The sequence below is a fragment of the Festucalex cinctus genome, chromosome 15 (assembly GCF_051991245.1).
Source record: "Festucalex cinctus isolate MCC-2025b chromosome 15, RoL_Fcin_1.0, whole genome shotgun sequence".
Lineage (NCBI taxonomy): Eukaryota > Metazoa > Chordata > Actinopteri > Syngnathiformes > Syngnathidae > Festucalex > Festucalex cinctus.
Window position 1 is genome coordinate 25,415,968 of NC_135425.1, and position 24,863 is coordinate 25,440,830.

The 24,863-nt window shown below is 42.6% G+C and overlaps 7 protein-coding genes across 14 annotated transcripts; 1 reads left to right on the forward strand and 6 right to left on the reverse strand.

Moving 5' to 3' along the window:
• Positions 1-45: 45 nt before the first annotated feature.
• LOC144002887 (uncharacterized) lies at positions 46-15,847 on the forward strand. 8 transcript variants are annotated; one of them, XM_077498566.1, is made up of 6 exons: positions 48-503; positions 986-1,342; positions 4,347-4,544; positions 10,431-10,766; positions 13,943-14,059; positions 15,819-15,847. In XM_077498566.1, exons 1-5 carry the CDS (start codon positions 380-382, stop codon positions 13,996-13,998), a joined length of 1,071 nt encoding a protein of 356 aa, XP_077354692.1. In that variant the 5' UTR covers positions 48-379; the 3' UTR covers positions 13,999-14,059; positions 15,819-15,847. The 8 variants fall into 8 exon arrangements, with proteins under 8 accessions (XP_077354691.1, XP_077354692.1, XP_077354685.1 ...); XM_077498559.1 differs by lacking the exons at positions 13,943-14,059; positions 15,819-15,847 and having other exon boundaries at positions 10,431-12,543; XM_077498562.1 differs by lacking the exons at positions 48-503; positions 986-1,342; positions 13,943-14,059; positions 15,819-15,847 and adding exons at positions 3,304-3,404; positions 3,837-3,940 and having other exon boundaries at positions 10,431-12,543.
• LOC144002896 (histone H2A-like) lies at positions 15,524-16,180 on the reverse strand. Its single transcript, XM_077498577.1, has one exon. It carries the CDS (start codon positions 16,164-16,166, stop codon positions 15,780-15,782), a length of 387 nt encoding a protein of 128 aa, XP_077354703.1. The 5' UTR covers positions 16,167-16,180; the 3' UTR covers positions 15,524-15,779.
• An 805-nt stretch (positions 16,181-16,985) lies between these two features.
• LOC144002433 (histone H3-like) lies at positions 16,986-17,539 on the reverse strand. The gene has a single exon (XM_077497654.1). It carries the CDS (start codon positions 17,537-17,539, stop codon positions 17,129-17,131), a length of 411 nt encoding a protein of 136 aa, XP_077353780.1. The 3' UTR covers positions 16,986-17,128.
• Positions 17,540-18,066: 527 nt separating this feature from the next.
• On the reverse strand, positions 18,067-18,696 carry LOC144002543 (histone H1.3-like). The gene has a single exon (XM_077497860.1). It carries the CDS (start codon positions 18,679-18,681, stop codon positions 18,067-18,069), a length of 615 nt encoding a protein of 204 aa, XP_077353986.1. The 5' UTR covers positions 18,682-18,696.
• Positions 18,697-19,802: 1,106 nt separating this feature from the next.
• Positions 19,803-21,169, reverse strand: LOC144002544 (histone H2B-like). Its single transcript, XM_077497861.1, has one exon. It carries the CDS (start codon positions 20,594-20,596, stop codon positions 20,216-20,218), a length of 381 nt encoding a protein of 126 aa, XP_077353987.1. The 5' UTR covers positions 20,597-21,169; the 3' UTR covers positions 19,803-20,215.
• A 343-nt stretch (positions 21,170-21,512) lies between these two features.
• LOC144002545 (histone H2B-like) lies at positions 21,513-21,934 on the reverse strand. Its single transcript, XM_077497863.1, has one exon. It carries the CDS (start codon positions 21,931-21,933, stop codon positions 21,559-21,561), a length of 375 nt encoding a protein of 124 aa, XP_077353989.1. The 5' UTR covers position 21,934; the 3' UTR covers positions 21,513-21,558.
• Positions 21,935-22,868: 934 nt separating this feature from the next.
• On the reverse strand, positions 22,869-23,253 carry LOC144002505 (histone H4). The gene has a single exon (XM_077497806.1). It carries the CDS (start codon positions 23,231-23,233, stop codon positions 22,922-22,924), a length of 312 nt encoding a protein of 103 aa, XP_077353932.1. The 5' UTR covers positions 23,234-23,253; the 3' UTR covers positions 22,869-22,921.
• Between the last annotated feature and the right edge of the window lie 1,610 nt (positions 23,254-24,863).

A 24,863-nucleotide genomic window follows, 5' to 3' on the forward strand; every position in this document is an offset into this window, starting at 1 on the left:
TTGCTTTCTGACCGCAGCAACAAGCAAGTTTGTCCAAGTGGCGTTGCCGTAGATCCTGCGTCGAAGCGTCAACCACCCGCACGTACGTCACGAAATAATAATTCTCCAATTACTATTGTACGTGATTAAGTGGGCACCATAAATTCATCACTATTTGCTTGGGAGAATATTTTTATGCTTTAAATGTTCGTGCCCAGTTAAACTCAGCTCGGCGATCCTCGGAAGTTTCCCGACCTTGCTTAGCTTAGCTTAGCTTAGCTTAGCTTAGTTTAGCTTGCGAGTTGCAAACAAAGCTAGACGCGTTTGTTTATCGACACATTCACTCAGCAGAGATCAAGTGTGAGGTGTAAAGTGTCGTGGTTATTGCGGGGGGGGGGAAATGTGCTCAAGAAAGACAGTAAAGTACGAGGAGGAGCTTCGTGGTACAGAAGAGGAGATCGAACGAGAACGTCAAATGCTGGACGATGTTTGCAAGAGGCCTCCAGTGATGTTACCCGGAGCAGGTATGGTCGCTTCTTACTCCCACTTTGTTTAGTCAATATTTTCGGGGTTTTTTTTCCCCATATGGTATTAGCATGTTGATGTTACTGCGATGCACATTACAGTCATTCACCAAAAAATATCTCAGCACAATAAAAAAAAAAGGAGATGGTGAGCGGATTTTTTTTTTTTTTCATAGTGCAGTAGGGAATTGTATCAGTCAGTTCCTCTTCTCGCGAGCTTTGAACTGAGTGTCTTCTCTCCTTTTTTTGTCATGTTTAATAAATGTCAAACAGCTAACCCTGTCAGTCTGACTGGTCAAATTCAGATAAAAGCATAAAATTCCATATCAAACTTACTGCATGACTTTGTGATATGCGTATTGCATAGGCCAGTATCGTGATATTGATTTTTTTTTTTCCGATATATTGCGCAGCCCTAGTTTACAATAACTATAAAAACCTTGCAACATACTTGACTCTCATGTTTGTCTTATGTTCTACAGACGTCATCGAAAAACATCTTGGTCCTGACATTAAAGAGGAGTCGTCGTCGTCGTCGTCGGCCCTTCACGTCAAACAGGAGTCGCAGCAGCCACACATTAAAGAGGAGGAAGATTTCACAGAGTATCCCGTGACTGGTGTCCATTTGAAGACTGAAGACGACGGTCAATGTGACGAGAACAAAGGGGCGGAGCCTCCGAGCAGCAGCTCAAGTCGACGCGTGAAAACGGAAGGCGGAGGCGAGCACTGCGACGGATCGCAAGCCGACAGCCTGTTAGCCCCGCTGTCAGATAGCGACGACATCGCTTCAGACTCTCCTGACACCGACGACGACGACGACGATGACGAACAGTCCGAAGGTGACGTGACCCGTCACACTGACAAACGCTGGAAATGTTCTCAGTGCGGGAAAAAATTTGTCTACAAGTCTCTGTGGAAAATGCATATGATTGTCCACACGGGAGAAAAACCTTTCACCTGCTCAGTTTGCGGTCGGAAATTCTCTCAGAAGGGAAGCTTACGAAGACACTCGATAACGCACTCGGGAAAGAAAGCGTTTACCTGCTCAGTTTGCGGTCAACAATTCTCGCAAAAGGGAAGCTTAAGGCGGCACACGATAACGCACACGGGAGAGAAAGCTTTTGCCTGCTCCGTTTGCGGTCTGAGATTCTCCTATCGACACACGTTGACAAATCACACGAGAACCCACACTGGCGAGAAAGCGTTCGCCTGCTCGGTGTGCGGCAGGAGATTCTTTCAAAAGGTGCACTTGGTATCGCACACCCGAACGCACACGGGAGAGAAACCTTTCGCTTGTGCATTCTGCAACCTCCGATTCTCCGTGAAAGGCAATTTGAGAATACACACGCGAATACACACGGGAGAGAAACCTTACGCCTGCTCGGTATGCGGTCAAAGGTTTTCGGAGAGCCGCGTTCTGACGACGCACATGAGAACGCACACGGGCGAGAAACCTTTTGCCTGCGTGGATTGCGGCAAAAGCTTCTCGACGAAGGCCAACTTGAAAACGCACACGAGGACGCACACGGGCGAGAAGCCGTTCGCCTGCTCGGTTTGCGGCCAAAGGTTCTGCGAGAGGCGCACTTTGACCACACACACGCGGACGCATACCGGAGAGAGACCTTTCGCTTGCGCCCTATGCGGGAAAAGGTTTTCCTCGCGAAGATACTTCCAGGCGCACACGAGAACGCACACCGGCGAGAAACCGTACGCCTGCTCGGTCTGCGGTCAACGATTCGCTCACCAGGGCAATTTAAACCGTCACACCAGAGCGCACAGCGGGGAGAAACCGTACACCTGCTCCGTGTGCGGCAAAGGATTCCCTCGAAAAGAAACATTCAGGGCACACGCACAGACACACACCGCCTGTTCAGTTTGTGGTCAAAGTTTCTCTCGTAAGGATCAGGTTAAAAGACACATTTGTGCTGGTGAAAGAAGCAGAGATCAATGAAGTCTGAAATGAAAATTGACGTCTGAAATATTGAAATTCTTGTATACGATCTACTTGTATTTTTAAAACTATCATCGTATGTTTTTTAAAAGCCTCCTGTGGACAAGTTTTGAGAATTAGCATTCATGCTAAGCCACCAAAAAAAAAGACAATGTGTCTGTTTTGCCCAATGTTTTTGTGATGTGATGTCCATATCGAATAAATAAACGGATCATTTAAAATGAACTTTGAGTCTTGCGATTCCGAATCAATACAAATTTCCCAGAAGTGATAGTCACTCAATTTGTTTGGAGCAAGTTTAATGTTGAAAGGTCAGACGTCAAACTAATAGGACACCATTTGATAGAAAAATATCCTCCTTTATGGTTATCAGGTTTAGTAAGCAATAAGGTAAAAATTCATTTAGTAGTTCGGCGTGAACACTTTACGAGGCCGAGTTGGCATCAAAAGTGTTTTTGTATGCAGCACTGACAATGAAATAAATCCAGCCTCGATCCGCTTATTTATTTATTTACGCGTTTCCGCATCGAAGGAAGGAACTGGACACGTTGTCGACAGTTTTGTACGTAAAAATGGCGACTCCAAGAGGGCAACATTTACGTACATCAGGTACACTAGAACAGGCTACTGTAATGGCAATTTATGAATTACTGTCTCTGAAAAAAAAACATTTAAACGTAATTTACCACGCATGTGTGTTAAAATGGTCAATTGTTGGTATGGGGAATTTGCACCACCTTGTGGAAGTTCTGCAGAAGTGTTGGGCAACGATATAGTTGAGGTGCTCGTGACATAATTCCCCCATGGAACTAATGTTTTGTTAAGTGGGTTGAGGGGGAAGGATTTAGAGTGGCGTACATTATTTGTTTTTCCTGTTTGGTGTTTGAGGAATGTTTAGCAAAGTCTTTTGCGACACACCTCCTGCGTCTCCTTGGCTTCGGCACCACAAAGTACGGTATTTATTTTCGTGAAACTCCAAACTTGAGAGGAAAATTGCTAACGTACCAATTAAATGTGAGCATATATATTTATTTTAAGCATATGCGATTCGCTTTCCAGGCTCGTGAAGTTTGTCCAAGTGGTGTTGTCGTACATTTTGTGCTTATGCGAACACGCTGCTAAACATTTATATATTTTTTCTGCGCTGAACGTATAAAGCCTATAAAGACACAGTGCCTCGCTTACTACTTTATTGGCGCAACCGTAACTCTTTAAATGTTCGCGTCAGGTGCATGCTGAAAAATTCTCGGCATTGCAATGCTTAGCGTTGCATATTTGATCTTAGCTAGCAGCTAGCAAAGGAGACGTGTTTACTGCCAACTGCAAGTTAAGCAGAAACTAAGTGTGAGTGTTGTGATTATTGTTTAAAAAATGTTTACAAGAACGACAGTGAATGAATTTTGTGAGAAAAAAGAAGAAAGCGGACGACATCGTCAACTTCTGACGCAGGATGCTTGCAACAATCAAAGTGTGTTACACGCAGCAGGTGTGGCTACTATTCGCTCTTGTTTAGTCCACAGTATACTTCACTTTTATTTCATTTTCTTCCCCGTCCAAACAATATTCCTGTTAGTTTTTCATTGGAATCCGCATGTGTGCACTTTATGACGTTGCGTATCATTTTTAGAATACGTTTTACATTAGGGTCAATATAGTCATTTTCATATTCATTATATAAAAAAAAAAAAATCGATGGTTTATATGTTTTTATGTATAAATGAAAGTGAATGCATCAGAGAATATAACATTATTTTTGTGTTTGAGTACACGGCCATAGGTGTACACTTGTTTTTCTGTAATAATATATGCTCGTTTTAGTCAGTTATTGGGCTGAAAGATTTTACAAAAACATTCAAATGCTAATCAAAGTGTTATCCTCTTGTGTCCCACAGACATCAGCGAAAAATGTCTTGATCCTGCGCAGCAGGACCCAGAGCCTCCTGACGTTAGAGACGAGGGGCCAGAGCACCTTTACATTCAAGAGGAGGAGCAGATGCACCTTCGCCACGTCAAAAAGGAGGAGGAAGAGCGAGAGGACGATATCATAGAGATGCTATTGACTGGTGTCCCATTGAAGAGTGAAGACGAAGGTCAGTGTGACGAGAACGAAGAACGGGCTGAGTGCAGCTCAAGTGAACACATGGCAACAGAAGGTGATGGTGAGCACTGTGGACGATCGCAAGTGAACAGCCTGCTGGCGCCAATGTCGGATAGTGATGACGCTACATCGCAGTCTCCTGACACTGATGATGATGATGACGATGATGATGAGCACGATATGACACGTCCCACCGACAACAAACGCTGGAAATGTTCCCAGTGTGGGAAAACGTTTGTGTACAAGTCACTTTTGAAGACGCATATGATATCGCACACCGGAGAGAAACCTTTCGTCTGCTCCGATTGCGGGAAAAGATTCTCTCATAAGGGACACTTGAGAACGCACGCAAAAACGCACACTGGCGAGAAACCTTTCGCTTGCTCCGTTTGCGGTCAAAGATTTTCTCAGAATGGAAACTTACGGACACACTTGAGAAAACACACCGGGGAGAAGCCGTTTGGCTGCTCAGTGTGCGGCCAAAGCTTCTCTACGCAGGTGAGCTTAAAAACACACGCGAGAACGCACACGGGTGAGAAACCGTTTGCCTGTTTAGTTTGCGATCAACGATTCTCTGAAAGGGCAAACTTGAGATCGCACACAAGAACGCACACCGGAGAAAAACCGTTTGCCTGTGCAATATGCGGCCAGGGATTCTCTCAGAAGGGAAGCTTAACGATACACGTGAGAACCCACACTGGTGAGAAACCTTTTGCCTGCTCAGTTTGCGGTCAAAGATTCTCGGAAAAGGGAACCTTAATAAAACACACGAGGACGCACAGCGGCGAGAAACCTTTTGCCTGCTCCGTTTGCGGTCAGCGTTTCTCTCAGAAGGGAAACCTCAAGGTACACGCAAGAACCCACACTCGCGACATGGGTCAAAAATCTTCCAATGAGTGACGTTAACAGCGTGTTGGCCATTGATGAAGCCCGAAATGAAAAAGAAGTAACTGATATTTGCTGGCGCATCCGTGCACAAGTAATGACAATTGCCACTCGTGCAAAGAATTTAAAAAAATAAATACATATTTGTATTTGCTTTGTCCAAAGTTTAGTTGGTCTAAAAGATCAGAAAAAAAAAACGAATGAGAAAGTTATTTATCAATGTGTTGAATAAAGAATCACCCCAACAATTATTATTCTACTGTTGTTGTTTTTTTTATTTTTTTTTACGTAAAACACGCACACATACTGTGCTTTTTCCACTGCTCCAATTTACATGCAAATGCTAAAGTAGATATGATCACACGTCTACTTAATTTTGTTGAAATCCCAGCTATAATTTTAATCGCTAACCCGGTTTTGAAACCCTAAACCCTCGTTCTAAATCACACTTTGAAACCGCAACACCAGCTCAAAGCACGAATTTGAAACATTATCATTCAGTTTTAAAGGACAATGTGCCATCGCGTTCCCACGAGCAGAACAGATTTGTTTGACTTATTTCAGATGACTTCAGTGTCCATTTGCTGTGCTCAGAAATGTGTGCATGTATAATGTAATTGTGATTGTGTATGCGTGCACAAGTCCATCCAATCTAAATATGATCAAAATAAACTGTGGCCAATAAATGAAATAGTTTCCTCACAAACTTTTCTCCTAATCAGCGGCACCTGGTTTAATCAACGGAGGCTCCTGTCTTAAAAACACGTTGGCCACTAGATGGCACCATTCTCCTTTCAATTAGCTTAAATGCCAAATTCTATTCAACGAAATATTGGCTCCAACACTATAACCGTGGCTTAGAACCCAAATTCGAAACTCAAACTTCAGTCTTCAAACAAATGGAACACCCTGCAACAAATAATGAAAGTCACCCCATTAATTCCAACATGACTATTTACAAAGTTAGTGACGGATTCCCTGCTTTTGTTTTTGTTCATTATGTGCTACAATGTCATGTAATTCATTGTAACTACATCACAATGTACAGTTTGCCGTTCATGTATGTTATTGGATTTTGTTGTTTGCTTTTGCCTACAGTCTCATCAGGATTACAAATAAGAATTGTTTCCGGTCTCAATTGTCTTCCCAGGATAAATAAAGACTAAGTTAAATATAAAAAGGTAGGACTCGTCACATCAGTTTTGTAAACAAAGACGAGGATGGCTAAGGGCTAATGGCTAAAGCTAACTCCTCGGCGGCTGGCTAATGTTCTCAAACTGGATCAAAATCAAGGTCTTGACGGAAATTAATTACAAAACAATCCCCGTATGGCGTTCGATAAAAATGATGAAATTAAGGCGCTGTCATGCCCTCGCATGGTGGGCAAGGAGAGCCTGCACAATCGCAATTCGCTTAAAGCACTGAACGTTTTCTTTTCAAATGTTTCAGGCCCGAAGAAGTGAATTCAGATATTTGCATATACACTACACAATTCTTAAAAATAATTGCTCAAATATGTGTGCAAAGACTGACTACTTAAACCATTTCAGTTTTCCAGATTTTTTATTATTTTTTTTTACACGGAGAGGAAGGCGTTTGAAGATCTGTACTTTATTTAGGATCACATTCAAGAACACTTTGTGCATCTCACCAACAAAAAGTCAAAGTATCTCGCAAGTTAGTTTTAATCAAACATTCACTGACAGGATGATCACAAAAACAACAACAAAATGAGGACAAGCTACAATTGTTCCTGCATGCGCAGAGAATCGTTTCCCGCAAACCGAGCGGGTCAAAAGCTGTCTTTTGTGTGCGTCCTTGTGTGTTTTTTTAAGCTGCAGCGTGTCGAGAAATCGTGACCGCAAACTGAGCAGGGAAAAGGTTTCTCTCCAGTGTGCCTTCTTGTGTGTTTTGTTAAGTGCTGCTGTCTGTAGAATCTTTGACCGCAGGCTGAGCAGACAAAAGGTTTCTCTCCAGTGTGGATCATCGTGTGTACTTTTAAATAACCCTTTGTAGAGAAGCCCTTACCACAAAATGAGCAGGCAAAAGGTTTATTTACAGCGTGGGACGCGGCATGTTTTTTTAAGTTGGACCATGTCGAGAAATTGTTACCACAAACTGAGCAGGGAAAACGTTTCTCTCCAGTGTGTCTTGCTACGTGGTTTTTTAAGCTGCAACGTGCCGAGAAATGTTGCCCACAAACTGAGCAGGAAAAAGGTTTCTCACCTGTGTGAGTTCTTTTGTGTTTTTTTAAGTGTTCCTGTCTACAGAATCTTTGGCCACAAAGTGAACATGCAAAGGGTTTCTCTCCAGTGTGGATTCTTGTGTGGACTTTTAAATAACTTTTCTGTGAGAACCTTTGACTACAAAATGCACAGGCAAAAGGTTTCTCTCCAGTGTGGATTCTCATGTGTACTGTTAAGTTGCCCCGTAAAGAGAAACTCTGCCCACAAACCGCGCAGAGAAAACGTTTCGCCTCAGTGTGCAATAGAAGATATTTTTTCAGTTTGTTTTTTCCACACTGAGAATATTTCCTCCGTTTGCTGTCATCACAATCAGACTCTTGATTGTCATTGTCAGGAGAGTGTGACGTTGTGTCGTCACCATCTGACGCTGGAGCAAACCGGCTGCCTGCTGGCGACGCTCCACAGTGCTGCTCGGCATCGCCTTCCGTTTTCACGTGCTGTGTTGAGCTGCAGCTTGGAGGTTCCGCCCATCCGTTCTCCTCATCTTCACTTTTCAATGGCACAGCAGTCACTGGCATCTCTGTGAAATCGTCCTCCTCTTTAATGTCAGGGAACTCTGGCTCCTGCTCCTCTGGACCAACATATTTTTCACTGATGTCTGCAATATACAATATACACATCGTTTGGTAAAGTCTGTCTGTTGTGGCTTTTAAGTTGTGTATTCCAAATGAGCCAAATAATCAAATGTAAGAATATTAAATATAAAAAAAATAAAAATATTTCATTTCGGTGACGTCAAGATGGTTCTTCGGAATCAACACAGGAATATTGCGTAAACTAGTGACAAACCTGGTGCGTTCAACATAACTGGAGGCTGCTCAGTGTCTTCTCGTGTGCCACAAAGCTCCTCTTCATACTTGACTTTCGTATTTGCGCACATTTTCCCACACGACAATTTAAGTCACACTTGATTTCTGCCGAGTCAACGTGTCGATGACGAACGATTTTCTTTTGTTAGCGGCTAGCAAGCGAAACTAAGCTCGGAGAAGCAAAGCGGGGACTGGCAGCTTCGAAGAGCAACCGAGACGAGTTGAACCGGACACGAATGTTTATTAATTATATTTGACTTCATTAAAGTAGGAATGGACGCCCAGCATCGAGACTTCAGTACGTTCAGGACGATTTTTATTTATTATTATTATTATTATTTTCAATGAAGCGCCTGTATTTCCGGGCGAGCGTATTTTCCGGCATCAGCATATGTTGCAACACCTTTACGTCACTTCCGCTCAAATTGCGGCATCTGCCACGTCACCTCACGTGTGACACACACTTCACGGACAACGGATACATAACAACGCTGGTGGAAATCCTGTAAAATGCAAAAATAAAAACATACATACATAAAGGTTTATTTCTATTTTTTAAATGTTTCTTTCGCCTTGTTTCTTTGCGTGTTGACACGAATTTTGTCCAAGTGGACTTGCCGTAGATCTCACGTGACTTGTCCAGTTCAGCAGCGGCACGAGCGCCTCACGAAATAATTCGTCCTGAACACGTCTCTACTTTTTTTTTATTTTTTTTTTAATAAGGCAAATATAATTGTTACATTTCTTGTCCGGTTGAACACTTCTCAATGCTAATCGAAATGTTTCGGTTCGCTTTGATTAGCTTAGCTTAGCTTCGTTTAGCTTAGCTTAGCTTGCTAGCAGCTAACAAAGGAGACGGGTTTGTTATACACGAACAAGCTTAACGTTGTCGTGAATATCGTGTGAAAATGTACGCAAGAACGACAATCAAGTACGAAGAAGAGCTTTGTGCAGCAAAAGAGAAGAACGAGCGACAACGTCAACTGCTGGACGCTGTTTGCGAGCAGCCTCGAGCAGGTTTGTCACTTCTCTAAGTCAATACTTGTCAACGGTATTCCCGTGCTTGTTTTGAATGGCCTCTTCATCCGGGCACTGTTCAATTTGGTCAGGGTCCACGACCCAGTGTTCGCACAAGCACCAGAGGTCAACTCTGGTCTGTTTGTTCTTGTGGATCGAGTTTAGCACAATGTTGTGGAAAGAACTTGACACACAACAAACTTGGTCCTGAACCATCAGTGGTTTGGATTGGTGGAAATCAGCGGTCTCGGTACAAGATGTATTCCGCGGCGTTTGTGAACTCACAAATATCGCAGGAATTCAGCTTGTAGAGCAAGGTTAGCGGGCGCCAGAGTTCCCCCGTGTTAAAGAGGAGCACTTGGAACCTCTTGAAAAGGCGCCCCCTTGTGTCCAAGAGGAGCAGCAGCAGCGGCAGCCTCCCACCATTAAAAAAAAAAAAAGAAAGAAAGAAAGAAAGAAAGAAAGACAGCTGCTACCATACTCAGTATCCCGTGACTGGTGTAGATTTGAAGACTGAAGATGAAGGTCATTATGAATAGAACAAAGGGGCGGAGCCAGGTTCTAATTTGTTTTGACTTCTGTCAAAAGGATGAAAGAGAGAGAAATTAGTTGAGTACAAGCTTAAAAAAGTACTGTAATTGTAAGTATTGTGTAATAAAGTATACATAAAATTAACCTCTAAAGGTCATGTATGAAATGAATTGACAAAGCGAAGGACATATAATTATAGATTGTTTTAGTAACGCAAGATGTCGTTCCAGTTAGGTTTCAGTTTTTGAAAAACATTTTCATTTTTACTTTTATTTCGTTAGATAAAATGCTTTTTCAATTTTAGTTTTACTCATTTTGTTAATTTGCAAAAACTATAAAAGCCTTGCAACAGACTTAACTTTTCGTGTTTGTTTGTCGTGTGTTCTACAGACATTGAAAAATGTCTTCGTCCTGACATTCAAGAGGCGGCGGCGTCGGAGGCCCTTCACGTTCAAGAGGAGGAGCCACAGCCTCCATACATTAAAGAGGAGGGAGAGTTCACAGACCTGCCAGTGACTGGTGTCCATTTAAAGACTGAGGATGCAAGTCATTATGAAGATAACAAAGGGGCGAAGTCTTCAAGCAGCAGCTCAAGTCAACATATGACCACTGAAATTGATGACGAGCACCCTCAAGACTCACAAGCGGACGGCTGGTTAGCGCCGATGTCAGATAGCGACGACACGTCGCACTCTCATCACACTGACGACAACGAACAGTCTGAAGGTGACGCGACGTGTGACGCTGACAGCAAATGTTGGAAATGTTCTGAGTGCGGGAAAACTTTTAGCTTCAAGTCTATTTTGAAAAGTCATATGTTTGTCCACACTGGTGAGAAACCTTTTGCCTGCTCACTTTGCAGTCGAAAATTCTCTCATAAGTCAAGTTTAAAGAAACACACAAAAACGCACACTGGTGAGAAACCATTTCCTTGCTCAGTTTGCGGCAAAGGTTTCTCAGAAAAAGAGCGCTTAGTAAGACACACAAGAACCCACACTGGTGAGAAACCTTTTGCCTGCTCACTTTGCGGTCGAAAATTCTCTCAGAAGTCAAGTTTAAAGACACACACAAAAACGCACACTGGTGAGAATCCTTATCCTTGCTCGGTTTGTGGTAAAAGTTTCTCATGTAAGGAACGCTTAGTAAGGCATACAAGAACCCACACTGGTGAGAAACCTTTTCTCTGCTCAATTTGTGGGCGAAATTTCTCTCAGAAGACAAATTTAAAAGCACACACAAGAACCCACACTGGTGGGAAACTTTTTCCCTGCTCAGTTTGTGGCAAAAACTTTAAACATAACGTAAGCTTAGAAGTTCACTCAAGAGTCCACACTGGTGAGAAACCTTTTGCCTGTTCAGTTTGTGGTAAAAAATTTAGTCACAGTGCAAGATTAGAAATGCACTCCAGAGTCCACACTGGTAAGAAACCATTTGCGTGCTCACTTTGCGGTCGAAAATTCTCTCAGAAGTCAAATTTACTAACACACACAAGAACCCACACCGGCGAGAAACCTTTTACCTGCTCAGTTTGTGGTAGAAAATTTAGTCAGAATTCAAGCTTACAAATGCACTCAAGAATCCACACTGGTGAGAAACCATTTGCCTGCGCAGTTTGTGGTCAAAAATTTGCTCAGAAGGGAGCGTTAAATGAGCACACAAGTACCCACACTGGTTAAAAAAAAAAAAAAAAAAGAAAAAAGTTGCCTGCTCATTTGTGGTCAAAATTTCACTGTGATTGCACATAAGAATCCATACTGGTGAGGGAAAAAAATTGCCTGCTCAGTTTGTGGGGAAAAAACAAAACAAAACAAAAACAAGTAAGGCTAAAGCTAAGAGGCACGAGTGTGCTGGTGAAAAATAGCAATTATCAATGATGAATGAATGAATGACGTGTAGTATTTTGTATACTGTGACATTTCTTATAATTTTTTTTTTTTATTGTATTCAAAATGTCTCATCAACCTGCCAATGGGCTGCAGATTGAAATTACCCAACGGCTATAATTTACTGCAATTACAGTGATTATAAATTAGACACTTTCTTGAATTTCATGTATCTCATGTCACTCAAAAGCAATGTTTTGTTTTTGTTTTTTTAATTGTATGTGAAGTTCATATTCATTAAGCGAATGATTGATTGAAATCGACTTAGGAGAAACTTTGTCGTGAGATGAAAAAGTGGACCTGAATTTGATGCCGAATAAAGCACGGCTCTTGAAAAGCCTTTCTCTCCGTGATGCGCAGGCACTCGTGGCCGACAACGGGGCGCTCTCAAGATGCCTTCGCAGTGGAGTGGGGGTGGGTGCTCAGATTTGGGTTTTAAACGTGGCTTAAGAGTTTCGTCATCGATCATACGCTGCTGCCATCTTGTGGCGACTTCTGTTACTTTAGAAACGACAACAACAAAAACAGCATATTGCCCCATTCCAAGACTTGCCGGAAGTTTCTTTCTGTCCTTCTTTCTATTCAGATCACAGACTCCTCATTATTTCACTCATTGTTTACTTTCATGCCTCCATTTTACTGTTTTGTACCGTTTATATTGTGTGGTTGAAAATCTCCCTGTTTGGACAAGATATATACATGTCCTATACGATATCATTTCACTGCAATCGTCTGTCGTGTAAAGGCAGCAAATGCCACATTTGATCGTTTCCTTTTCTAGTTTTGCGACGACCTAAAGAGGGTAATAATAGTCAGAGGCAATTGTTTCAAATATGCAGCTGTCACAGGTTCATTTTAAATAGGGGGGGAAATGATGGCGCAGTCAAAAAAAACTTCAGTGAGGTGTTTTTTTGTTTTGTTTTGTTTTTTATTTACACCAACACAGCATCCAAAAAGGTTTACAGTGCAAGTCCAGATTTCTACTACTTACTATTGTAGCTCAGCACTCACTCACCATTCTTGGCTCAACACAAATGACTTCAGACTCCCTCAAATAAATAACCTATAGCCCCCCCCCCCCCCGGGCAAACCATTTAGAAATTAAACAAAAAAGTAACAAAAAAGCAACTAAAGCATGTGTAAATAAGCAATATCTACAACATGTATTCATCATAACAAAAATCCTCCATTCACCACCAGTAAAATTTTTTCCCTCAAAAAGAAAGCAAACTCAACGAATCTACTGTTGTGGTTCAGTCCAAAGTCAGGTGACAGCCGAAGCGCGGCAAAATAATGCTATTTAAGTTCAATTCGGGAAGTGTTTCGGTTTGGTTGGTCCGGTGTTCGTTGTCCCACGAGCCCGTGTCGAGTGCGCACCCTCGGCACCAACAACGGGGAAGATAATTGAGTCCAGGTGACAGGTAAGCACTGAGCAGTTTATGCAGATGTTAAATAGGGGGGGGGGGGGTGAAAAAGCCCCTAAGGTGACATAAAACAAAAAAACTTTGCGTTCCCTTGCAAAGATTGCGTTGTTTTTTTCGCCTAGCATGTCACCTTCGCTGCGCCGTAAACACTTCCGGGTCATCTTCCATGTGAACAAAAGCGACGAGGATGGAACGTTTGTAAACATGAAACAAAACAGCGGGAAAGCTTTCCCAAAACCACTAGGATGGAGCATGTATGTATTTTTCCACTGCTTTGTTTACACGTCGCTTTTGTTCAAGCGTTCCCTCGCAATCATTTTCACAGAAAATATTTGCTCCCGGCTGTTTTACTGAATTTTGACTGATTTTGCAAGGCCCACAGAATATTGTGTTCTATTGCTATAAAAGCAAGGAACCTATCAAAAGAAAGATTAAAGTCTCATTTTAGTCAAGATTCGGGGTTTCAAAAACAGTTTTTAAACAATGACTAAGGTCAAGACTTGAATTTGGATTTCAATATATTTTAAACTATGGTTGAAGTTAAGGCATCAAATTATTAGTTTCAAAAACTGTCTCTTCTTGTGTTATTATCCAGGTTCCTTTTTTGACCGCAAACGGTGGCGAGCAGGATCAGGATGGATGGATGGATGATGACCCGAGCAGAGTTGAATAGCTGTTTGGGGCGGTGCACGCGAATGGAGACACCGTAGAGGTGAGTTGGGCGAGGGGTGCTGCGACCTCATAGTTGTCACGGTCGAATCAGCTGTAGAAGTTTGCAAAGCCCAGCAAAATGTATTTATTTATATGTTTGTTTAGGATTGCGTAATTTCTATCCATCCATCCTTTTTCTAAATTGCTTATCTTGGGTATTTTATTTTATTTTTTTAACCTTGTGACATATATTTATGTGAACAATACTGGGTAACATACTCGTGACGCATATTTTTGTCATTTCTATATTGTTTATTATAGACCAAACTTTTTCATTTGAGGGCCACATAAAAAAAACTCAGAAGGATGCAAGGGCCACATAATGTTATGAAGAGAAATTGTATTTGGTCCTAAAAATTATACAAATGATTTATTTGCGCTTTTGCATATTTTTGCATATAGAAAAATGCTACAGTATGTAATATGTAATATGGCAGTAGGGTTATTATAGTTTTGGAATTTTTTACGTTATTTTTAGTAGTTTTCAGGGTAGTTGTTTTAGTTCTTTAATAAATGCTTAGTTTGAGTTTAGTTTGTTAGTTTCAGTATTGGTATTAGTTTTTATTTTTTTACGTGTATTACTTGTGTGCAATATTTAAAAAACACCATAGGAGTGATGTCATCTGAAGGTGCTTTTCTATTGGCTGTTGCTAGATTACGTCAATTCTGTGTGACATACTTTCAAAAGTCATTATTCCGGTTTATATCAAAATAAATCTACTAAAAATCACACCAAAGACTAAAACGGACATTTTTGCTATATAGTTTTAGTTTTGTAAACATAAAATGTAATTTCAGTTAAGTTTTTGTTTTTTTTAACAGCATTTTTATTTTTATTTTATTTCGTTAACGAAAATGTTTTTTTTTTTATTTTAGTTTTAGTTATTTTGTAAATAATAGCACCTGTGTATTTCGACACCCTCCATTCTTACTTTGGTCATCTCCAAACGTTTTTGTCACAACTACGGCAACGCCACTTGGACAAAATTTGTGTCGCAACACGCGGATCGCCATCACGTGTTCAAAATAACCTAACAAAGTGGAGACAAAACGTAACGCAAATACCTCTTATGATAGCAATAAACAGGAATCTCTGAGCAATATTAATCTTGTTTCCTCAGCAATTACGAATACTTTTGAATAAGACTAGAGTAAAAGCAAAAAGTCCTCCTCTAAACGATTAAACATTCAGTAAACATATTCAGTTAAAAACTAAGCAAGAACTGCTGACTAAAATTATCATTTTGTTAATCTGCTCAATGTCAAAATGACAAAAATGTAAAGAATGTAACACGGTGCATGTTAAAAAAAAACTGAAACTATTTTTTTTTCTTTAGATATTTTCTATCAAGCCTGCATAATCGTCGTAAATTATCAATTTTAAAACCGCTTCGAGACGACGGACCTGAAAGAGGACAGTTGACCTAATTTAACTGCGTGTGACGTCACATAGATCCCCCCCACTTCCCTTTGCGAACAGCGAAACTTTCAACTGAACTGTATGAATAGATCAATGTGATTAGTTTTCAATTTTATCCTAAATCCAGGTTTCATTTAAAGATCAGTTTGACAGTCAGGGATCTGATTCCGTTGCTGTTTTTTTCCCCACCGTTAACAAAAAATAAAAATCAAGGGTGATGAAAAGGTGGAATTGTGCTCTTTGATGAAATAAGTGGGTGGCTCTTAAAAGAGCCTTTTGGGGGGTTAGAACAACGAGAAAATTACTTGGCTTTTCCAGCCTTCTCGGTTTTCTTGGGCAGAAGGACAGCCTGGATGTTGGGCAGAACGCCGCCCTGAGCGATTGTGACACCGCCGAGAAGTTTGTTGAGCTCCTCGTCGTTGCGGACCGCGAGTTGCAAGTGACGCGGGATGATTCTCGTCTTCTTGTTGTCGCGGGCAGCGTTGCCGGCCAACTCTAGAATCTCAGCGGTCAAGTACTCCAGCACCGCCGCCAAGTAGACGGGCGCGCCTGCGCCGACGCGCTGGGCGTAGTTGCCTTTGCGGAGCAGCCTGTGGACACGACCCACCGGGAACTGAAGTCCCGCACGGGACGAACGAGTCTTGGCCTTTGCTCGGGCCTTGCCGGTAGTTTTTCCTCTGCCGCTCATTTTCACAACCTCAGTAGTGCAACTTCGAAAGTATCTAACACTCCTTCGACAGTAGGGGGTACTTATACACACTGCTGCTGTTCAATGATTGGCTAACTGCTGCGGGGAAACGGTTGTCCAATCAGCAAAGAGCTACAATTGCCGCCGCTCTTCTTTGCGTGAACGACATATTTTGGCCTGTTTCGATGGGTAAACTGTTGACATGAGTATTTCTTACATAATCAACTCTAAAATGGAAATAATACAAACTTGTACATTAATAAATTATCTGTGAATTATCGATCATTCCGACAGCCTTTTTTCTTGTGCATTATCATGGTCATTTCACCAAATTAAATAGGAATTTGAAGCAGGGGCAGACATTTTTTTTCCCCGCACTATACAAGTTAGATTAAAATGTGCAACTCTTGGTATGTCACGTGTTTTGTATTTCAGTAAAACTATTGCTGAGCCTGGATAAACGAAATGATTGTAATACTGTGTTAAAAAAAAAAAAATTCTACTTGATATTTGAATCCGTTTGGTAAATGTGAAACCGGATAAATTTCTGTAAAAAAGAAAAACTAAATTTTGCACAAAAGTACACAATACACGTGTAAAATTTTTCACATATGGTTTTAAAAATTTTGTCACATTACAGAAACACTTAAAACTGAGCTACATGGGCCCACATTAGATAAGTAAATTTGTTGGAATATAGTTTGACGGTATTCCCAGTTTGCTATGTTCTAGTCAATTTAAGTGACATGTCAGTAGTGTTTGTATATAAAGTGCATCTTACAGTTCTAAATTTTAAAACTTAAAAACCACTTCAAACTATTCATAAAAATAAGGCATCGAAGTTTATTAACTAAATCACAACAATCAACCAGACACATTTTACAAGCGGAACCAGGAAGTAATTATTCGTTTAGTTGGCGCTGTGGTGGCTCTTAAAAGAGCCTTTGTAATGTCGTTTGAGCTTAAGCTCTCTCTCCGCGGATTCTGCGGGCCAGTTGGATGTCTTTGGGCATGATGGTGACCCGTTTGGCGTGAATAGCGCACAGGTTGGTGTCCTCAAACAGACCCACCAAATACGCCTCGCTGGACTCCTGGAGAGCCATGACGGCTGAACTCTGGAAACGAAGATCGGTCTTGAAATCTTGAGCGATCTCCCTGACCAGACGCTGGAAAGGCAGCTTGCGGATCAGCAGCTCAGTGGACTTCTGGTAGCGGCGGATCTCGCGGAGAGCCACGGTGCCGGGCCTGTAACGGTGAGGCTTCTTGACGCCGCCGGTGGCCGGTGCGCTCTTGCGGGCCGCTTTGGTGGCCAACTGCTTCCTGGGGGCTTTGCCGCCGGTAGACTTGCGAGCTGTTTGCTTGGTTCTTGCCATCTTCGTTTAATGAGTTTGAATGCCTGAAGCCCGGGCGAGCAGCAGATTTTATACGGGTGCGACAGTCCCTGATTGGTGCGTTTCGGAAGAGCCCGCGCTGCTTGACCATTGGTCAACATGAATTTGAATTGAACCAATCAGCACAGAGTTCAACTGGAAGCCAACCAAGAACGCGCGTGAAACCAGCACAGTATTGTTTTCGCTCGTGAAATTTATTGTTTACGTGCATCTAAAAGTATTTTCTTACATTTATGAAAGACCTGACTTATTGTATAAATAAAAATATATATAAAATGAATGATGTTTTTTATATAAAAATATAAAAAATATGGGTGAATATATATATATATATATATATATATATATATATATATATATATTCACCCATATTTTTTTCTTATGAGTACCGTATTCAAAAGACCGCATATTTAGTAATGCACCACAACGAATATAATTGCTCTTTAAAGATAATGTGGGTGGCTCTTATAAGAACCGTTTTTTGTTTTTTGTGAGCTGCTGTGCTTGGATTACTTCTTCTTGGGTGCAGCCTTCTTGACGGTCTTGGGCTTGCCGGCCTTTTTAGCGGGCGCCTTCTTGGCGGCGGATACCTTCTTGGGCGTGGGTGCTTTTTTGGGCGTCGTCGCTGCCTTCTTTGTGCTCTTGGCCGGCTTCTTGGGCGACGCAGGCTTCTTGGTGGCCTTCTTCGCAGCGGCTTTGGCTGTGGTTGTTTTGGCGCTGGGCTTCTTGCTCGCCGCGGCCTTCTTGACGGCGACCTTTTTAGCTTTAGCGGGAGACTTTTTCTCCTTAGAGATGGGCGCTTTCGAAGGCTTCCCATCAGTCTTCTTGCTCATCTTGAAAGAGCCGGAAGCGCCGGTGCCCTTGGTCTGGACAAGAGTTCCTTTAGCCACCATGCTTTTGATGACCGTCTTCAGACGAACATTGTTCTTCTCCACGTCGTAACCTTTGTTGGCCAGATGCTTCTTGAGGGCGGCCAGGGAGACGCCATTGCGTTCCTTGGACGCGGCCACCATTTCGAGGATGAGCTCGCTGGCGCTGGGTCCAGGCGATTTGGGCTTGGACGCCGCCTTCTTCTTGGTGCCGCTTTTCGCCGGAGCAGGAGCTGCTGGAGCGACTTCTGCCATTTTATTCTTCGCTTTCTGTCGCCACACAAAATGCTGATGGTCGAGAGAGACGCGATATTTAAGCACCGCATGAGAACCGTGGAGAGTCAAGCAATCAGTCAGCGGTCAATGCGCGTTCATGTTGTGTTTTCTGGTCACATTTTAAACGCTGAAAAATGACACTAGACATTAATTTAAACACCCAAATTGGTTTGAAGTGATCGAAAACAAGTATTGGCCCACATTGAAATGGTTTTTAACTCGCTGACTGGCTCCATTTATTTTGTACAGTCTCCAAACTGCGCCTCTTAACGACGCTTGCTAACTTTCCTCACTTGATAAACCTCTCAAAGATTGGAAATCGTTGACATAGCAATAAAGTTTGTTTTGCGGTTGACAAAACATGTTTGTCCAAGTATCCAAAGCATAAACATGCGTATGTTGATGGTCATTTCGGAGCAAGACGACGTTTTTGTGGTGGCAGCAAACACACTGAATTTTCCTATGTCCACCGTACTTTAAGTGCTTCAATAACATTTTGCATGAGAACAATCATTCAAGTTTTCGTGTATTTCAGTGCAAACAAGAAAATCAAACATGCAGATTTCTAGAATGGAGCAACAGATCCATCATGTAATTTTAAATAAGTTATATTAATTGATGTAATATAACTGATAAATCGCTTTTGTGAATAAAATTGTTTCCTTTGATTTATTTTTATTTTTTGCTGAATAACTTTACATTTTATTCTATTACACAAAGAAAATGTGGTCATTTGAATTTATGTTCTAATGACGATTTATATAATTTGAGACTGTTAGAAACCCTAATTGAAATGTTCCATTTGCTCAAGAATAGAACAGGCCTCCTTACTTGCTTTTCAGGACTGTTTATTCAAATATGCATACTTTGCACATTGGCACAATTCTGTTAACGCAAAAAAAAAAAAATTTGTGGTTGTAACGAAACCACTAAACTGACAAAAGTAATAATACATAACTTATAATATAACATGTCCCCATGGTCCATTTATTTTAAATGTTCATACTGGGAGTGCCACAATTGTTCATTTTTCAAATAATTCGGTTGAACCTTGGTTTTCCCCAATTGTCTAATACTTTGTGATATTCCATATATATATATATATATATATATACATATATATTTTACAAAAAAAGACATTACCTCCGTGTCTATATTTTTTTAATGCAAAATCAGATGACCACAATCGTTAGACCTTCTAATGCAATACATGTTTCATGTGAAAAGAAATATATATTTTTTTTTTAATACAAAGACAGTTGCCATCAAAGAACAAACTACTTTTAGTAATGATTAAAGTACATTTATTAAACTGGTACATTTAAAAGTTTAGAAAAAAAAATAAAATTCTTTCGTACCGTTTTAGAATTACTTTAAACATTGTAATTACAGCACGTCGTGTATTGCATTTCTTTAGTAGCAACAGTATCTAAACATAAATGAAAGGTAAAAAAACTCTTTGGAGAAAGTGGGTGGCTCTTAAAAGAGCCGTTGGGTTTTATAGTGGAACAAATCACTTGGAGCTAGTGTACTTGGTGACGGCCTTGGTTCCCTCAGACACGGCGTGTTTGGCCAACTCGCCAGGCAGAAGGAGACGCACGGCTGTCTGGATCTCCCTGGAGGTGATGGTGGAGCGCTTGTTGTAATGAGCCAGACGGGAAGCCTCTGATGCGATGCGCTCGAAGATGTCGTTGACGAACGAGTTCATGATGCTCATCGCCTTGGAAGAGATGCCGGTGTCGGGGTGGACCTGCTTCAGCACCTTGTACACGTAGATGGCGTAGCTCTCCTTTCTCTTGCTCCTTCGTTTCCTGCCGGGCTTGCCGGCCGACTTGGTGACGGCTTTCTTGGAGCCCTTCTTGGGCGCTGATGATTTGGCGGCGGGTTCAGGCATGGTAGCGAATTCCGAATGAAGACCCTCAGCCGGAGCCTGAGCTCTTATGGACGCTGAAATGCAAATTTCACTGTGCCAGCGCGTCTTTCTGATTGGCTGGAATCTGGACGCTTACTGTGAAGCTTCAAGTGACCGAAAGGAGGCGATTCATGATCACGTGTCCTTTGTTTGGAAAATAAAATGATTTCTTGTAAAAGATACTTTGTATTAAATCCAAAACACGATTAATTAGCACGCCTCCTTAGCCCAAACGTGTAAATGCTACGTGAGTAGAGGTCATTTGACGTTTTTAAATTTAAAATCGCTCTAGTAGAGACGACTTTTGGGGAAGGGGTGAGGGGGCGTTCCTTATCGTTCGCATCCCATCCTCCAACCGTACAGCTTTTTCAGGACACATCAGCGACCAACAATCAAAAATAAACTTAATTCAGTTGGTTCATTTCGATTAAACTCATCATAGTGAAATGAAATATTTTCAAATGTAGGGAGTAAAAGTAAAAAAATAAATTAAACGCAGAAATCTCCGCAAAGTGAAAACACGTGACACTACACCATCTGTTGGAAAACTTAGTAACTGCACGTCCGGGTTATTGTCTTGGCACACATTCAGCGATTATTAAAAGAATTTATTTTTTTTTACCAACTAAAAGATATAGAATGGTATGGAATAAGTTGCGGCCCTTTTATAAGTTTTCCTCAGTAGCATTAAAAGGGTTGACTTATTGAATCACTTTCAGCTATAAAAAGTTAGTCTATAATTATCATAACTTCTTTATTTTTCCATGTACAATTAAGATATTTAAAGACTTTAACACTTCAAAAACCATTTAGTACAAGTATTAAATTTCTCTGATAGTATCAGTTTGTTTATATCATCTCAACAACATACTCAAAGGAAAACTCTTTAAAGAAAGTGGGTGGCTCTTAAAAGAGCCGTTGAGTTATTGAAAGGCTGAAGTAGTCTACTTGGAGCTGGTATACTTGGTGACGGCCTTGGTGCCTTCGGACACGGCGTGCTTGGCCAGCTCGCCAGGTAGCAAGAGGCGCACGGCGGTCTGAATCTCCCTGGAGGTGATGGTGGAGCGCTTGTTGTAGTGAGCCAGACGGGAAGCCTCGGAGGCAATTCGCTCGAAGATGTCGTTTACGAACGAGTTCATGATGCTCATCGCCTTGGAAGAGATGCCGGTGTCCGGGTGGACCTGCTTCAGCACCTTGTACACGTAGATGGCGTAGCTCTCCTTTCTGCGACCTCTGCGCTTCCTGCCGGGCTTTCCGGTGGCCTTGGTGACGGCTTTCTTGGAGCCCTTCTTGGGCGCTGACTTGGCGGGTTCAGGCATGGCGACCGTTTCCGAATGAGGCGCCTCAGCTAGAGCCTGAGCTCTTATGGACGCCGAAATGCAAATTAAACTGTGCCAGCGCATCTTTCTGATTGGCTGAAATCTGGACGCTTACTGTGACCGAATGAGGCCAGTCATGATCGCGCGGTCAAGTCCTTTGTTTGGAAAATAAAATTGTTTCTTCTGGATTCAACACCGAACATGATTCATTAGCAGGCCTCTTTGGCCCAAATGTGCGTAGAGGCCATTCGACGTTTTTAACTGAAAATCATTCAAGTTTGATGAGACTTTCGGGGAAGGTGTGAGGGAGCGTTCCGTTTTTTATTTTACAAAACTTTGCTTTCACGTCATTTACAAAAACAAGATTCAAATACCAAGTACAAAACAAGCAAGCATTATTCACACTAAAAGTACACAATCATTTAAAACACAAAATTCACTTAGTTCAATGATTTACAATTTTAAGATGTGCCAAGAGGAAAAAAACTTATTTTTTTCCATTTCTTATATGACAGAGGATCCGCCTGACCACGGTGTTACTATTCTTAATAGACGTAACACGCCAGGTTTCCCAGTTTCACACATTTATAATAGTTTGAAATAATTATTTTTCATTAGGTTTTTATCAAGCCAATCATATCTTTGCATTCCATCCTCCAATCGTACAGCTTGTTTAGGACACATCAACGACCCACAATGGAAACATTTTTTAATTCAATTGGGTAATTTCGATTGAGCTCATATGGAAACGAAATAGGAAACATAGGGAAGTTAAACCTACTCACTTTCATGGTGATTCTGTATAAAAATGTAAAAGTGTCTCACATAAAAACATGTACAACTTCGCCATCTGCTGGAACAGCTTCAATGTCACATTTTCACTTTTTTTTTTTTTTTTTTTTAATACATGGAATGTGAACTCGGTAGAATATATGCGTGGCCCTTAAAAGGACCGTTTTGTTTTCTTGATGAAAAGCCGAATTGACTTTTAACCGCCGAAACCGTAGAGAGTGCGTCCCTGCCGCTTGAGAGCGTAGACCACATCCATGGCGGTCACGGTCTTCCTCTTGGCGTGTTCGGTGTAGGTGACCGCGTCACGGATGACATTCTCTAAGAAGACCTTCAACACACCGCGGGTCTCCTCGTAGATAAGCCCGGAAATACGCTTGACTCCGCCGCGTCGAGCCAGACGGCGAATGGCGGGCTTGGTGATGCCCTGGATATTGTCGCGGAGAACTTTGCGGTGACGCTTGGCGCCTCCTTTCCCGAGTCCTTTTCCTCCCTTACCCCGGCCGGACATTATGCTAATTAGTGTAGACGACAAAGCACAACTGATGCACCAGCTAGCGGAGCGGGCATTCTTATTACAACATTGCGGACGTGAGAGAGGACAGGTGACCCAAATTTGCCGCGAGTAACTGTCACGCCGCCACCTGCGTTACAGGCCATGCTTTTATTTTGTTATCCATGTTTCCTGTATTATTGTGAAAATCCTTACTCTCCTATCACTCCAGGTCACTTACCCTTCCTGCCGCTCCATAATCACCGGTCCCCGCCCATGATTACGAACACCTGCCACCAATCAGACTGACAATAAAAGTCACCCACATTCTACCCTCAGTGCCGAAGTGTCACAGTCAGTGCATGGAAGCGTCCCACAGTCCTCGAGTCCTTGTTCATGTTGCCTTGCCTTATTTTTGTGCCTTATTCTCCACAGCGGAGCGCCCTTAGTTACCCCTTGTGCCTTGAGCCTTGTTTCCTCCCTAGCGGAGCGCCTTTTGTTGTCCCCTGTACCTTTTGCCTGTTTTTTCCTCCCCAGTGGAGCGTTTTTAGTTCTCCACTTTTTGATTCCCCTTTCTACTCTCAAGTTGAGAGTAGACAGCTGTTGGCCGGAAATAAACCTGCTGCCTTTGTGGCCTACCTTTATCCTGCGTCTGAGTCCTACCTCTCCTCGTCGTGTCAGTACACTTCGGCCAGCATGGACCCAGCAGGAAAGGTCGAGGCTGCGCTGCAGAGCCTTGAGCTCCGGCTTGCCAACCAGGAAAAGGTTCAGCAAGCCGTGATTTCGGAGCTGAAGGAGCTGTCGAGCCAGGTCCAAGGACTGGTGAGCCAATCGCGGCGTCGAGCTCCAGCCTCCACCGGACAGCTACCCCTCCCCGAACTCTCTGTCCCGACCACGTCATTCACCGGGGTAGGATTGAGACTGGCCTCCCCAGAACGATACTCCGGTGAACCTGGACAATGTCAGACTTTTCTCACGGAGTGTGACATCCATTTTGAACACTCACCACAGGCATTTTCCACAGCTCGGTCCCGGGTAGCCTTCATGGTGTCCCACCTGACTGGACGAGCCAAGACCTGGGCAACCGCGGAATGGGCCAGGGGCTCCCCGGTCTGCCAAAATGTACAGGATTTTCAAGCCGCCTTGCGCCAGGTCTTTGATCCCGACAACAATGACCGAGAGAAGGCATGAGCATTGAGCCGGCTCCAACAAGGCAAAGAACCCGTCAGCGATTACGCAATCCGCTTTCGCACCTTGGCCACAAACAGTGGCTGGAACTCCACAGTGTTACAGGACCACTTTCTGAAAGGACTCTCACCCGCCATACAAGAACTCCTGATTCCCGTGGACCTTCCAACCAACTTGGATGCTCTGATCTCCCTAGCGATTCGTGCTGATCATCGCCGACGAGAGTTGACCAAGTCCAGCGGGCACCATAGAAGGGTGGAACCAACCCCCTTTTCACCGCCAATGGAAACAGAAATGCCACAGCTCATCATGCCTCCCCGACCAGCGCCAAGGGAAGTGCCTAACGTCGAGGAGGAACCCATGCAGCTTGGTCGGGCCCAGTTAACCACCGAGGAGCGACAGCGTCGCCGCCAAGAAGGCCGCTGCTTCTACTGTGGTGAACTTGGTCATCTGGTGGGAA

What these genes read in the sequence shown, in the direction of transcription:
- LOC144002505 (XM_077497806.1), bottom strand. Translation starts at nt 23,233, where the DNA reads ATGTCCGGCCGGGGTAAGGGAGGAAAAGGACTCGGGAAAGGAGGCGCC.
- LOC144002544 (XM_077497861.1), bottom strand. Translation starts at nt 20,596, where the DNA reads ATGCCTGAACCCGCCGCCAAATCATCAGCGCCCAAGAAGGGCTCCAAG.
- LOC144002896 (XM_077498577.1), bottom strand. Translation starts at nt 16,166, where the DNA reads ATGAGCGGCAGAGGAAAAACTACCGGCAAGGCCCGAGCAAAGGCCAAG.
- LOC144002887 (XM_077498559.1), top strand. Translation starts at nt 380, where the DNA reads ATGTGCTCAAGAAAGACAGTAAAGTACGAGGAGGAGCTTCGTGGTACA. An exon ending in CGATGACGAACAGTCCGAAG is followed by an intron (nt 1,343 to 4,346) that starts GTGACGTGACCC and finishes TGTGTCCCACAG; the next exon opens with ACATCAGCGAAAAATGTCTT. An exon ending in ATTGAAGAGTGAAGACGAAG is followed by an intron (nt 4,545 to 10,430) that starts GTCAGTGTGACG and finishes TGTGTTCTACAG; the next exon opens with ACATTGAAAAATGTCTTCGT.
- LOC144002545 (XM_077497863.1), bottom strand. Translation starts at nt 21,933, where the DNA reads ATGCCTGAACCCGCCAAGTCAGCGCCCAAGAAGGGCTCCAAGAAAGCC.
- LOC144002433 (XM_077497654.1), bottom strand. Translation starts at nt 17,539, where the DNA reads ATGGCAAGAACCAAGCAAACAGCTCGCAAGTCTACCGGCGGCAAAGCC.
- LOC144002543 (XM_077497860.1), bottom strand. Translation starts at nt 18,681, where the DNA reads ATGGCAGAAGTCGCTCCAGCAGCTCCTGCTCCGGCGAAAAGCGGCACC.